This window comes from Electrophorus electricus, chromosome 8, assembly GCF_013358815.1.
Source record: "Electrophorus electricus isolate fEleEle1 chromosome 8, fEleEle1.pri, whole genome shotgun sequence".
Classification (NCBI taxonomy): domain Eukaryota; kingdom Metazoa; phylum Chordata; class Actinopteri; order Gymnotiformes; family Gymnotidae; genus Electrophorus; species Electrophorus electricus.
The window spans coordinates 18,949,859-18,962,085 of NC_049542.1; the positions used below are offsets into that span (position 1 = coordinate 18,949,859).

At 44.3% G+C, this 12,227-nt stretch overlaps 2 protein-coding genes across 11 annotated transcripts in view; one reads left to right on the forward strand and one right to left on the reverse strand.

Moving 5' to 3' along the window:
* The window catches only part of LOC113578672 (calcium-binding mitochondrial carrier protein Aralar2), a 33,987-nt gene extending 26,669 nt beyond the window's left edge, over positions 1-7,318 (forward strand). For all 3 annotated transcript variants that reach the window (XM_027012074.2, XM_027012075.2, XM_027012076.2), the window contains 4 exons: positions 2,810-2,948; positions 4,489-4,647; positions 4,929-5,019; positions 6,027-7,318. In XM_027012074.2, coding sequence (XP_026867875.1) covers positions 2,810-2,948; positions 4,489-4,647; positions 4,929-5,019; positions 6,027-6,204 — 567 coding nt within the window. In that variant the 3' untranslated portion in view covers positions 6,205-7,318. The remainder of the gene's footprint in view (positions 1-2,809; positions 2,949-4,488; positions 4,648-4,928; positions 5,020-6,026) is intronic.
* Positions 7,319-7,320: 2 nt separating this feature from the next.
* The window catches only part of LOC113578673 (cytoplasmic dynein 1 intermediate chain 1), a 41,868-nt gene continuing 36,961 nt past the window's right edge, over positions 7,321-12,227 (reverse strand). For all 8 annotated transcript variants that reach the window (XM_035529455.1, XM_035529454.1, XM_035529458.1 and 5 more), the window contains 3 exons: positions 11,635-11,775; positions 9,636-9,761; positions 7,321-8,076 (listed from right to left, as the gene is read on the reverse strand). In XM_035529455.1, the coding sequence (XP_035385348.1) occupies positions 7,966-8,076; positions 9,636-9,761; positions 11,635-11,775 (378 nt within the window). In that variant the 3' untranslated portion in view covers positions 7,321-7,965. The remainder of the gene's footprint in view (positions 8,077-9,635; positions 9,762-11,634; positions 11,776-12,227) is intronic.

Genomic DNA, 12,227 nt, shown 5'->3' on the forward strand with positions numbered 1-12,227 from the left:
TTATTTCAGTGCACTCGGGTGAGAGAGGGGCATATAACAGCCTGTGTGTGTGTGTGTGTGTGTGTGTGGGTGTGTGTGTATAAGAATGCCGGATCTGGCCCCTGTGCTCTGTCCACATCTCTGCTGAGCTCTGTGGACAATGTGCATTGAGTGGCAAGGACGCGCTACAGCCTGTGTGTCCCAGACGGCCTGGCTCCTCTGTCCCGGCCCAGGCACAGAGCTGCCTTTGTCAATCTAGTTACCCCGCCTCTCTGTGGCTGCCGCCACCATGGGCCCCGCCACTACTCCCTGCAGCTCCAGAGGAAGAGCCATGTTCACAAACGCGTGCATGCACCAAATCCACTTGAAACACACACACACACCCCTTCTCCCCAGCTGTGAGGCTGCCAGGGTGTTGTCGAGTTAGCGCGTGTGGCGAGGGCCACTCAATCCAGATGTTGCTGTCCGTGGGGTGGCAGTACGCTGATGAGGCAGGCCCAGAGCTCCACCACAGCACCACTGCTTGCGTTTACCCCCTCCGGCCTTCCAGCAGGCACGCTGCCCTGAGCGATGAGAGACTTGTTCGCAGACAGAGATACAGCGGGTGATATAAGTATTGAACACATCACCAATTTTCTGTGTATGTGTGTGTGTGTGATGCTATTGACATGAAATTATCACCAGATGTCGGTAACAACCCATCCAATCCACACATGCAAAGAAATCAACCATAGATGTCCATAAATTATGTTTAAGAATGAGAAATGACACAGGGAAAAAGTATTGAACATGCTTACTGAAATGTATTTAATACTTCGTACAAAAGCCTTTGTTGGTGATGTCAGCTTCAAGGCGCCTCCTGTATGGAGAAACTAGTCGCATGCATTGCTCAGGTGTGATTTTGGCCCATTCTTCCATACAAACACTCTTCAAATCCTGAAGGTTCTGTGGGCTCCTTCTATGAACTCTGAGCTTTAGTTCCTGCCATAGATTCTCAATTGGATTGAGGTCAGGTGATTGGCTGGGCCATTCTAGCAGCTTTATTTTCTTTCTCTGATACCAATTGAGAGTTTCCTTGGCTGTGTGTTTGGGATCATTGTCTTGCTGAAATGTCCACCCTCGTTTCATCTTCATCATCCTGATAGATGGCAGCAGATTTTTATGAAGAATGTCTCGGTACATTTGTCCATTCATCCTTCCTTCAATTATATGAAGCATGCTAGTCCCGTATGCTGAAAAACAGCCCCACACCATGATGTTCCCACCTCCACACCTCACTGTTGGTATGGTGTTTTTGGGGTGATATGCAGTGCCTTTTGACCTCCAAACATGGTGTGTATTATGGCATCCAAAGAGTTCAATTTTGGTCTCATCTGACCAGACTATATTCTCCCAGTATTTCACAGGCTTGTCTAAATGTTGTTGAGCAAACTTTAAATGCAATTCAACATGCTTTTTCTTCAGCAATGGAGTCTTGCGTGGTGAGCGTGCATACAGGCCATAGAGGTTGAGTGCATTACTTATTGTTTTCTTTGAAACAATTGTACATGCTGATTGCAGGTCTTTCTGTAGCTCTCCACAGGTGGTTCTTGGCTCTTGGACAACTCTTCTGATAATTCTTTTCACTCCTCTGTCTGAAATCTTGCAGGGAGCACCTGGTCATGGCCGGTTTATGGTAAAATGATGTTCTTTCCACTTCTGGATTATGGCCCCAACAGTGCTCACTGGAACCTTCAGTAGTTTAGAAATTCTTCTGTAACCAATGCCATCAGTATGTTTTGCAACAATAAGGTTGTGACAGTCTTGAGAGAGCTCATAGGTTTTACCCATCATGAGATGTTTCTGGTGTGGCACCTTGGTAATGAGACATCTTTTTATAGGCCATCAGTTGAACCAGCTGATATTAATTTGCACTAAGTGTCAGGATTGCTTTCTAATTACTGATAGATTTCAGCATGTGTCATGACTTTCCATGGCTTTTGCACCTCTTTCTTCGTGCGTTCAATACGTTTTCCCCTGTGTCATTTCACATTATTACACATAACTTAATTTATGGACATCTATGGTTTGATTTCTTTGCATGTGTGGATTGGATGAGTTGTTACCAACATCTGCTGAGAATTTCATGTTAATAGCACCTTTAGAAATATATTTACTTAGAAAATTGGTGACGTGTTCAATACTTATTTCACTTGCTGTAGCTCTGCTGCGCTACATATGTAGAAGGGGCAGATTAAGCTGGGAGATAAATTAAGCCTGTCTAAAGAGCACTCAGGACTGGAGTAAAAGTGCTGGCCTGAGCATGGAGGCACTCCAGCTCCTCTCCTGGCTGCCCTCCAGGCTGGTGGCAGTCAAGACCCTCAAGCTTGTTGGAGATCCAGCTTTGTTTGCATTGGAAGACTGTGATGCTCCACACTGTCTCTCGCCTTTTACATTTGCTCTCTTTCCCTCTTACATTCTAAGGAAGGCACAGGAAGAGTTTCAAATTTCCAAAATGTTCTCAATTGCTTATTTAAAGTGTGAGGCCATACGTTGAGGGTTTTAAGACAGACAGAAAGTCTGACACACAAACACCCAAAGGAGCATGCACACACATATACCGCATAATTCCCAAGGTCTGACATTAATACACCATAAACCAAAATCCCAGAATACCTCACCAAACTACAATGCTCCTGTGGTTACTGGAATGGGAAAAAGGCCATTCATCTGAAAACATTACACCGTGAGGAGCTTTACGTCCTGTATTAAACGACATGGAAACAGTAAAAAGAAGTTGTAATTCTGCAAGTTTACAAGTGTCTCTCTGTGTCTCCTCCCCTCCCCCCAGGGTGCGAAGGCCTGCTTCCTGAGAGACATCCCCTTCTCAGCCATCTACTTCCCCTGCTACGCGCACGTCAAGGCGGCCCTGGCCGACGATGAGGGTCGGGTGGGGCCTGGCAGGCTGCTGCTGGCTGGGGCGGTGGCGGGTAAGTGGTCATGCACTCCCCGCCAGTGCTTCTCGCTAGCGCCTCTCGCTAGCGCCTGCCACCGTTGGCTCCGCTGTGGTTGGCCTTAATTAGAGTGCTCAGTGATTTAGACTGCCTTTTTTGAAGTGCAGCGCGCCTGCCAAGGGTCGGATACTTTCCACTGTTAATATATAGGAACTGGCAGCTGGCTTTCAGCTTGTGAGGGTTAAAAAAAAATAATTAAAAAACAGAAAAAAAACCTCCAGGTCCACAAGTAGCAACACTGCAAGACCAATAAACAGATCTTACAATGCTGGCATGGCATGGGCAAACCTTTCAAGATCTCTCTTTTTCTCATCGTGTATAAAATATGATCCTAGATCTGGTGGTGTTTTTTAAATATTTTATTTTCGTGGTTCATCTTTAAGAAAACATCATTTTAAAAGTGACTGTGTTTGCCAAGCCAGCGTGGTTTGGAGCAGCAGTAAAGGAGAATTAATATTTATTTCTAATCCCTTTTCTCCTGATGAATGTGTCCGTTTTACTGCTCTCCGTTGGCCCAGAACGCACCATGAGATGGAAAAGCCATGTATGGTTAAAGCAAGCATGCCATTCCTGCCTGCCACCAGCATTTTATTTTTGTCAGTGCTGCCGGCTGGTTAAAACACACTTTAAGATTAGGTATGCCTGTACAGCAGGCATCATTCGTTTCATCATTTAACAGTAGCTAATTGAAAATTGAATTATATACTTGGTTTGCCCACCATTATTTGTGTAGCAGAATTCTGGATCCTAGCTAGAGCTTGCCCAGCTTCTGTAGGCAGATCCGGACGTGGCCCTGTGACACTCGCCCTCGGCCTCCAATGGCTAAAGTGGCAATAAGTCTGTGCTGGTGGATCCGAGAGCCCGCATACCCTATTCAGCCCTATCCGGGGGCCTCTCTGCTTCTCCCTACAGGGGAACAGATGTCCGCTGTGCAGGTGGGCTCTCCAGGTCAGCCCTTGAGTGGAGAGATGGTTGGCCTATCAGAGCAGAATGGCCTGCCTTGTGTAGTAAAGAAAAACGGCAATGAATGTGGGTGAGCGTGGGCCTGATAATGATACTGCTTGTTCAAGCGGCCATTGGTGATTGAGACCATTCAGAGCTGAAGTGGAGCAGTGGGGCACAGGCACGGGGCCTCCACGCAGGCCAGGTTTGTGTCACTCCCATTACTGGCTATTGTGTGCCCCCTCTAGCAGGACAGGACAAGGGTCAATCAGTGACCCATGCTTTAGCGCTCAATCAGGGCTTGAATATAAAAATGAAGTCCGTCTTTCCGTGGTGTTTTCTCTGAAATATTTCTTTTCAGGCTTAGAGATTGCAATTACTTTACAATGGACAAGAAGTGAAGGAGAGAAAGGATGTTTGATCATAGCGGAGAATTTGATTTTTCTGGCTTGCTTGTTGGTTATTGGTTTAACTGTCGCTTTTCTTTCTGAATAATATTTACATAAATTAATAAACCTGATCTTCATAACCATATTTAATAGCTCCAGTAAGAGGGATCATTCTGTGTTTTTAGGTATGCCTGCAGCATCTCTGGTGACCCCTGCTGATGTTATCAAGACCAGGTTACAAGTGGCAGCCCGTGCAGGCCAGACCACATACAGTGGACTGATTGACTGTTTCTGGAAGATTCTACGGGAGGAGGGACCTCGCACCTTCTGGAAAGGAGCTGCAGGTACCTGCTGACTGACTCCTGACAGCCACGCAAAGAATACCATACAGTTCACAACAGATTTATAACAGGCCCTTCTCTTTTTCCTTTCCAACTTAATTATGTGATAGAGCTTTATCAGCAGCTGTGTTCACTTGACCTCTTTCAAAGGATCTGTTAGGATTTTTGAGGGTGCTCTGAATAAGGCCTGTCTAAGAGAGGGCCAGCTTGATTGAGGTGTGCTGTGAGTGACCCCTTGTTGATCCTTTAATTAAAGGTAATAGATTTTTTTCTCTCTCCTCAAGCACGAGTGTTCCGCTCCTCACCTCAGTTTGGCGTTACGCTGGTGACCTATGAGCTGCTGCAGAGATGGTTCTACATCGACTTTGGTGGACAGTAAGTGTCTTTCCCTTTCTCTCTCCCTCCCCTTCTGTCTCACCTGAATACAGGGCTTTATGATAGCCTCTTAATAGGCTGCTTTTCAGATGCCACAGCCTTTTAATCTGGGGGTGGGGGGAGGAAAATAGGCCAAAAGGAATAGGACATGCGCTATGGCTGCACAGAGAACTGAAATGTCAGGAAATCTCAGACTGATTGATGGCTCTTTAGAAAAGGCTGGCCTCATATAAAACACCTTCATCTTCCCAGGCACTTCATTATGGCTTATAATGCTGGAAGAGGCTTGTGCCTGGAAGAGCATGTTTCCTTTTTAAAGCAAGTACTTTGACTGAAAGCTCTCTGTTGTGGCCAGAGAGGACTGTCACTGTGTGATTTTAGTAGTGGTGGACAGTGTCTTTATAGGGGTTTAAGGTGACGTTTCTAGAAATGGTCATTTGAGGCTTCATGACTTTGAGTCTCAGACAGGAAGAGTGGCTCGGCCTGTCCTGGGGTTTCAGTTCTTGGTAAAACAGATCCTATTTTCCCATGGAATATTGCTGAAGTATGTGAAAGACATCATCACATATATGGATTTTTCTATAGACTGATTTTTAGCGTAGATAAAGATAAAGACTTATGTGGTTCTTCGTACACCATTTGATAAGCACTTCATGCTGATTAGCCTATAACTTTCTTCCAAGTCCGCTTCAAATATTGCTCTGACTTTTGTTGATCCAAACTTTGGGTTTTATTCCCCAGCCTTAGCTAAAATGGACCACTGATGTGCTAAAATAGTCCCTGTGCTTGTACGTATTGGAGAAGTTTCAGAGAAACTATGGTCTGTTCATTTTCTTGGGTTTCACTGCTTAAAATGAAAATATTGCTCTTTCATGATTTTAATATTCAATTAGGTTGCTTATCCTTCATGATGGGACATAGTCAAACTTAAAATGTCTTCTCTTCCTCTACCTTCCTCCCTTCCCCCCCCCCCCCTTTTTTGGTTTCTCCTCCTCTTCTCACCACAGCAAGCCATCTGGCTCAGAGCCACCTCCTAAGTCTCGCATCAGCCTGCCGGCGCCCAACCCCGACCACATTGGTGGATACAGGTTGGCTGTGGCCACATTCGCAGGCATTGAGAATAAATTTGGACTGCATCTACCCAGATTTCAAGTTACTGGCACACCCACTTCAGACCACCCTTGAGGCTAATTGGTCCACCTTTGGGTGGCAGTACTGCACATTACATTGTATGGAAACACACATACACACACAAATGCTTGCTCTTCCGGCTCATTTCTTTAAACTTATTTTATTAGTGCAATGTTGATACGAAACAATGTTTTTCACCTTTTTTATGATTTGTTCCTACATCATCAGTTATTCGTTGGAGAGTTTAATGTGTTTCAGTTGATAAGTAAATTGTGAAGTGGTTTATTGTATTCTAGGATTTCATTTGTACAGCTTATTTTTCTATTATTGTCAGTAAGATAGTGTGGCAGGCAGAATGTCCCTGGGAAATGTTTTACTTGATCAGTCACTTTACTCTTTAGTTCTCATCCCCTGAATGTAGACTATCCTGGACAGTAGTTTTTTGGAGGTGGGTAATCAAATGAACAAGAGGAAAATTTGATTATTCAAGCTTTGAAATGGCAAATAATTTTTGGATGCAGCTGTAAGATAGAGATGTATTTTTTATGTACCTGATCTCCCACTTTCCCCCTGTGTATTAACTCTCAACATACTTCAGAGCACTTAGTGAAATAAGCACTTTTGAGATGGAGTTCAAAGTAGCACTTGAAGGGAAGACTTATAATTGCTGAAATCTGTAATCTTCAACTGCTATGGAAAGGGTTACATTTGAATGTCATGTACTTTCCCGGACACAGGTTCTGTGTAGTCTTAGACTGAATGTACTCTTAGCAGGGTTTCTCCACTCAAAAGGGGTTTGGTCTGGGACTAGGCTTGATCTGTGTGCCAAAAATCATTCTTCAGTGTTCATGTTTGTGAAGCACAATGCACTGTGAAGGGATTACTTTACATCTTAAAACTCACTTGTCTTTTTGGATAGATTCTCTAAAGTGTTTGTATTACATGTTTGGTATGAACATTTTCAGATTAGGCCTATCCAAATATAGTAATTTCCATGATAAATTTTAAGAAATGATAAAACTCTTATTTATTCATTTGGTTTTATTTGTACAGTGTAGTAGAATGTACATATAGTGTGTAATGATTGGGCCTTACTGTAAGTACGGCAGCAATATGTGTAATGCTAATGCAGAGAACATGTTAATTAAAATGAGGTGGAAAAAACCAATGCAGAGTGTATATCATTTTATTACTTGCATTAAAGCATGAAACACCTGGCCACATATATTCTAGCATTAGGATCATCCATGAGACCATGAGGCCTGTGTATGGATAAAATAATGAAATTAAGCACAAAACACTGTCATTGACTAACAAAACATCTCACGTAGAAGACTGAGCATTTTAGCAACAGCTAAAAGAATCGCATAATATCTGTAAGACTTGCTCCCTTACTGTATGTCATGCAGGAGTTAAATATAAAAATATTCACACAGCACAAGCACAGCAAATGCTCTTCTTTCTGGGCTTCACTAAGACCCTTAGCAGCATAATATAATTTTACTTCATGTCAGTCAACTCCAGGCTTTGCCTTTGTGTTGGTCAAGTATGAAGACCTAGATATAAAGAGTTTAAAGCAATGGCCTGATTGATCACATCAGTTAAAACTGCTGAATGGAAATTACAGACTTTAGCACAGCAGAATTTCAAAGCCAGGTCCTTCTGCTGACCTAATCTGCATACTAGATAGTGATGACTATAATGAAAACAAAAGTGACCAGTGGTGCACTGTTGCCTATGTTAATCAGTGTCTGGGAATCAAGGGCTGTGGGTGTGGGACAGTGTTGGTCTTAAAGGCGCTTGGAGAATGTGTCTCTATGCTGCCAGCTCCACGGGACATTCCTCCTCAGTGTCAGCCCGGTTGGCACGGATCTCCACAAGCGTACGGGCGAAGCGTGCCCAGTCCTCACCGTGCACAGCCGCCAGCTATGGACCACAGAGAGAGAAAGAGCTTTAGTACACCTGCACCAAATCCCTCCACCAAAAGCATGTGGCAAAGTCCTACATGACTCATCAGGACAACTTATAATATTGCAGTGGAGTGGAGGGGAGACCGTCTGAGCACTCTGACTGTGGAAAAGAATGGTAATCACTTTGGATGGTGAACATTTATGCAGAGAGGAGATGGGCAGCATGAGGCAGTGGGGGGAGTGTACTGTCACGTTCTGCTCAGAGTCAGATGACGAGAAAGGACCGACTGCCTCCAGGGCCATGCAGGAGAGTGAGAGACATGCAGGCTGTAATTAAGCAGGAATAGAGAAGTGGGAGGAGATGACAGTTACGTCTAAACCAAACGCCGAATCAAGCCCTTTTACCACTCTGCAGGGGGCCTTCACGGAACATCATTAGGACATGACCCCTACAAGCTCCACAGAAAAACACCACCAGACTCCAGTTATGTTTATTAGATGCTCAGAAGACCAACACAAAGCAACTGCATTGTAAACATTCCAGTGTATGTAAAAAATGAGTGAAAACATTTTAACTGTTAAGAACATATTTGTGCATAACTTAGGTTGTAGATCAGTAAAGGGATATTTAAGCTACAGAGTATGTAACATGAGTCTGAGCCAGTGGAAGCACACTGCCAAGACCTCAAGCAAATATTTAAATATGGCACAAAGGGACCTCCGCGGTTGGGAGCAATGATCCCCTGAGAGTGCACGAGTGCCCCCTACCACTCTATTCCCTGAGGACACAGGCATGTTGTGGGCTTTTTTTTCCCGCCTTCATGGCCAGCTTATGGTAAATAAGTCCTCACTCGGTTCCAGCATAAAAGCCTTCAGCTTCACTCATGTTATTGATGACCCACCATTATCATCAAGCCAAAGCGACCACACGCCCAACCAGCAGACTCTCCAATTACCACACTACGCAAGGCTAAAATTATCCCTGCCCCACACACAAGGAATAAACCAGATTCCAAAAAAAACCCACGGCAAACATGGGAGTCATGGAGGCTTTCTGCTCTGTGACAGTGGTTAGGTCATGCGGAGGCTGTTTTTAAAATAAGGGATAAAGAAAAGCGCTGAAACCCAAACAATCCCAGCAAGGCTTGGAGGCTGGTAAACATGCAAGGCCTTTAATGTGAGAGAGAGAACAGAGGTGCATTAATGCCCTGCCAGAAGCTCTCCTGCCCTACGCTGCCCCACATTTACAGCAGAACTTGCAGCCTGAAAGTTAATGGTTTTACTCAAGCCCATCTATGGCAAGCAGTGGTAGACTACAAAAAATATATACTGTAATCTATTGTTTTAAACATGAACAGTTGACATATAAATATCAATATCAATGTGCCTAAAGTTAATTATGAAGAGTTATTTTTCTCTTGGAGAGGAATTTGTCATCATTTATAGATTTTGATGGGATATATATATATATATATAATAAAATGTGTGACCAAGGGTGCCTAGTTGCTTCATTGTACTGGTTAGTTATCTTGATAACGGATTTTAGGTCAGTTTTCGGCACCACTTGTAGCATACCTCTCCCACGTCATAGATCCAGAGACGCCCCTCTGAGTCTCCCACAGCCACCTCCTTGCCTCCAGAGGCCCAGCGAACACGGTTCAGAGCAGGAGCTCCCTCAATGTTCACACTGGCTGTGGGCACCTAGGGGGGAAACACAAGTACTTCAGATATTTCATTCATTTATTTGAGCTAAATTCTCATTGACTGCTGCTTTTACATGGGATTTACAAATATCTAGCTACTTTTTTGGAAAATACTAAAAATTGTACTGATGGATATACATTTTTGCAATACCCCAGTTTAAAGAGACACCTTTCATTTTTCCAACAACTTGTAGTAGTCACTCTTAATTCGCATTCTGTACAAATATGCAACTCATAGTGGAAGCTGCAAGTAATCTATGAGAGGAATCAGAGAGCTGACAATGCCAGCACCTGGGTGCTGAATCTCTCCCTCTCTTTCCACCACTCTGTATGAAAATTGTGTGTATGTGTTTGTGTTTGTGTATGTGTATGTGTGTGTGTGTGTGTGTTTGTGTTTGTGTATATGTGTGTGTGTGTGTGTGTGTGTGTGAGGGAGTGAGAGAGACTGCAGTCTATTACTTGTGACAGCTGAGACAAGCCCGACGCATGTCGTCAGGGAGCATGGAAGCTTCAGCAGCGTGTGTGCACTAATACAAAAGCTTCCATGCTTTGAAAGCAGCTAACCACAGACTGAGTGCTATTAGCGAGCAGCTTCCTCCAAGAGTCAACTGCAAGGTTACGCTGGCTGTTAGTTTCTCCCTGCGTAAATTGGAACCAGGCATTTCCACAGACTGCTAATGGTGTTTTGGGTGAATTTCTTGAAGTTGATGATGAAGAACTGTTGGTGGTTAGGTAGCTCTGTGTGTGTGTGTTTGTGTGTGTGTGTGTGTGTGTTTGACAGATGAGTTTAGATAAGTCAAGGAAAATGTAAAAAGGCTCATCTACTCTTGTCTTAAATATGATGTCTAAACCATTGTGACTGATAGGGTTTGTCTTATATACTGACTGAATGTATAGGAGAGTATTATATTGAGTTTTTGTGCTGTTTGATATGACTAATTATACAAATTTCATATTTTGGTCAATATATATTTATAAATGTTTTCAACCACTGTAAATGTAAAAAAAAAAATGAAAAAAGAACATCCATCAGTGTCCTGTTTCAGTGTCCTAACCTGAACCACTAATCCAATAGTTTAGTGTACAAATTATCACCAAGCACATTATGGGTGCAGCTGTGTGTAGTAGAGCAGGACAAACACTACGCAAGGCAGCTAGGAACACTGTCTCATGTGACAGCACTGATGGTCTCAGTGGCTGAGTGGCTTTTAGATTTTTAGTGCAGTTGTTGGAGGTCCTGAGGCACCATGACCCCAGAGGACCAGATTAAACCACTGAGCTGGGCTGCCGCCCATGGGAACTTAATGACTCTGGAGCACTGGGGAGAGAGGAATCCACACACATCGGAGTGATTATACTGCAAATCCCGTGTGTGTGTGAGTGTGTGTGTTGTAAGAGCGCTAGGGGAGAGTTTAGTGGGAGCTGTCAGAGGGCTGATTTAAGGGCAGGCTGTGGGGAGACACCCACACAGAGAGAAGCCTGTTGTTGTTTTGATGCAGCTCTAACCCAGCATGGCTGTGTGTGTGTGCGTGTGTGTGTCTGTGTATGAGTGTATGTCTGTCTGTGTGTGTGTGTGTGTGTGTGTGTGTGTGTGTGTGTGTGTGTGCGTGTGTGTATAATTGTGCTTGTGTGTGATTTTAGGGGGTGTTAGCATGGTCTAGAGCTTGGCTAGGGAGAGCCTGAGGCCAAGCTAGCCATCTGCAGCATGTTTGTGTGTGCATGTGTGTGTTGGTGTGTGTGTATGCATGCCTGTCTGTGTGTATATTTAGGGGGTGTTAGCATGGTGTAGAGCTTGGCCTGGGAGACCACGAGGCCAAGGTAGGCGTGTGTGTGCGTGTGTGTGCATGCATGTATGCGTGTGTGTGAATTACCTCGGTGTCATTGTTCAGGTTCCACAAATCCAGACGGCCCATTCCGTCCACTGCAGCAAACAGTGCGGGGTGAACGGGAGACCACATGACATCGTACACATAGTCAGCATTGTCCTCAAAGGAGTACAGCGGCTTGTTGTGCTGGGGGTACACGGAGCAGGAAGTAGAAAGAGAGAGAGAGAGAAAGAATGGGAGGCAATGTCAGAAAAAAAGACAGCTGAGGAGGTTTCAAGGGAGAGCGAGGGAGAGACAGAGAGAAAGACAGAGGAAGAAACAGAGAGGGAAGGCAAAGTGAGTAGACTCAGTGGCGCTGCTGCAGCCTTGGGGCCTGTCTGGGAACAAGCTAATTAAAACCTCTGCACTCTCACATAGTGTCATAAAAAACATGAGATGAAAGTCTCGCCAAGGTGTACTGTAACCTTAGTGTAACAGCTGTCTGGGGTAAAGACAAAAAGAGAACTAAAGGAAAACAGAGAATAAGAAAAGGAGAGAGAGAGAGAGAGAGAGAGAGAGAGAGGGAAGGCACGAATGAGAATTCCTGAGAATGACTGTGCATTCTGGACAGGTACCGATGAGACAGCTAGGTAGGAGGA